Source organism: Alligator sinensis, unplaced genomic scaffold (assembly GCF_000455745.1).
Source record: "Alligator sinensis unplaced genomic scaffold, ASM45574v1 scaffold611_2, whole genome shotgun sequence".
In the NCBI taxonomy this organism is placed as follows: Eukaryota; Metazoa; Chordata; order Crocodylia; family Alligatoridae; genus Alligator; species Alligator sinensis.
Window position 1 is genome coordinate 3311941 of NW_005841869.1, and position 1035 is coordinate 3312975.

A 1035-nucleotide genomic window follows, 5' to 3' on the forward strand; every position below is an offset into this window, starting at 1 on the left:
TGTGCTGCCCTTGATGGCCGCGCGTCCAAAGGGCTGACCGGACCGCGGGGGCTAGGGCAGGGAGCCCGAGGGGAGACAGCTGCCTTTGGCCCCATGCTGCGGAGCACGGGGGCACCGCTCACCTGGACAGACCTGGTGCCCGGGCAGAGGTGCTCCAGCCCGGCGGCTCAGGCTGCTGCCCGCGCAGTGCTTGCACTCCTGGTGCAACCCTGTTGCATCGGACCCGCGGGGCCTGGACTCAAGCCGCCCCATGGCAGGAGCTCCCCTTCCTCCAGGGCCCCACGTGCCGCGTGGCTGCCCCGTCCCTCGGGACTGAGCCCCAGCACTTTCCCTTTCCCAGCTGCAGTCCATGGTCGACCTGCTGGAGGGAACGCTGTACAGCATGGACTTGATGAAGGTGCACTCCTACATCAACAAGGTGGTGTCCCAGATGAACACGCTGGAGGAGGTAAGAGCGGCCGCGAGACCCACCGCCCCTGCGCTGCCCAGTGACCGGGTGCAGACGCTGAGATCGGCTTGGCACAAGGCAGGGCAAGAGGCTGGGAACATCCTTCCTTGGCTCCCTCAAGCCAGTGACTGAGCATCCCTCGAGCCCTTGGGGGAGATAGCTCATTCCTGACCCCTCTGAGCCAGGGGCAGTGTGTCCACCCACGCAGGACACCTGAGTCTGCTATGAACTGTCCCCAGTGCACGGGGTCAGCAGGCCTGGCGGACGTGGGGGCGACACAAGGACAGGCCTCGCGGCCCCATCAGCTCCAGCCCCGGCACGGCTTCCTCCCCTCAGTAGACAGAGCCTAGGGCAGGTGGAGATGCCGCCTGATGCCCTGTCCCCTGTCCCCGCGCAGAGCATCAAGACCAACCTGAGCAGGGAGAGCGACTTCATGAAGGAGAGCGTCCTGCACCTGACGGACCAGATGAAGCGCTACGAGAACTACTCCGACATCATGGTCAGCATCAAGAAGGAGATCTCCAACCTGGGCTACCAGCTGCTGCAGAAGGACGCCGCGGCCGTCCCCGACAGCAAGGCCCAGGTAA

The 1035-nt window shown here is 65.5% G+C and overlaps 1 protein-coding gene across 1 annotated transcript in view; it reads left to right on the plus strand.

Moving 5' to 3' along the window:
• The window catches only part of OLFML2A (olfactomedin like 2A), a 17732-nt gene that overhangs the window by 10781 nt on the left and 5916 nt on the right, over window positions 1–1035 (plus strand). The window contains exons 3-4 of the mRNA XM_014526831.2: window positions 341–448; window positions 846–1031. Of these exons, the coding sequence (XP_014382317.2) occupies window positions 341–448; window positions 846–1031 (294 nt within the window). The remainder of the gene's footprint in view (window positions 1–340; window positions 449–845; window positions 1032–1035) is intronic.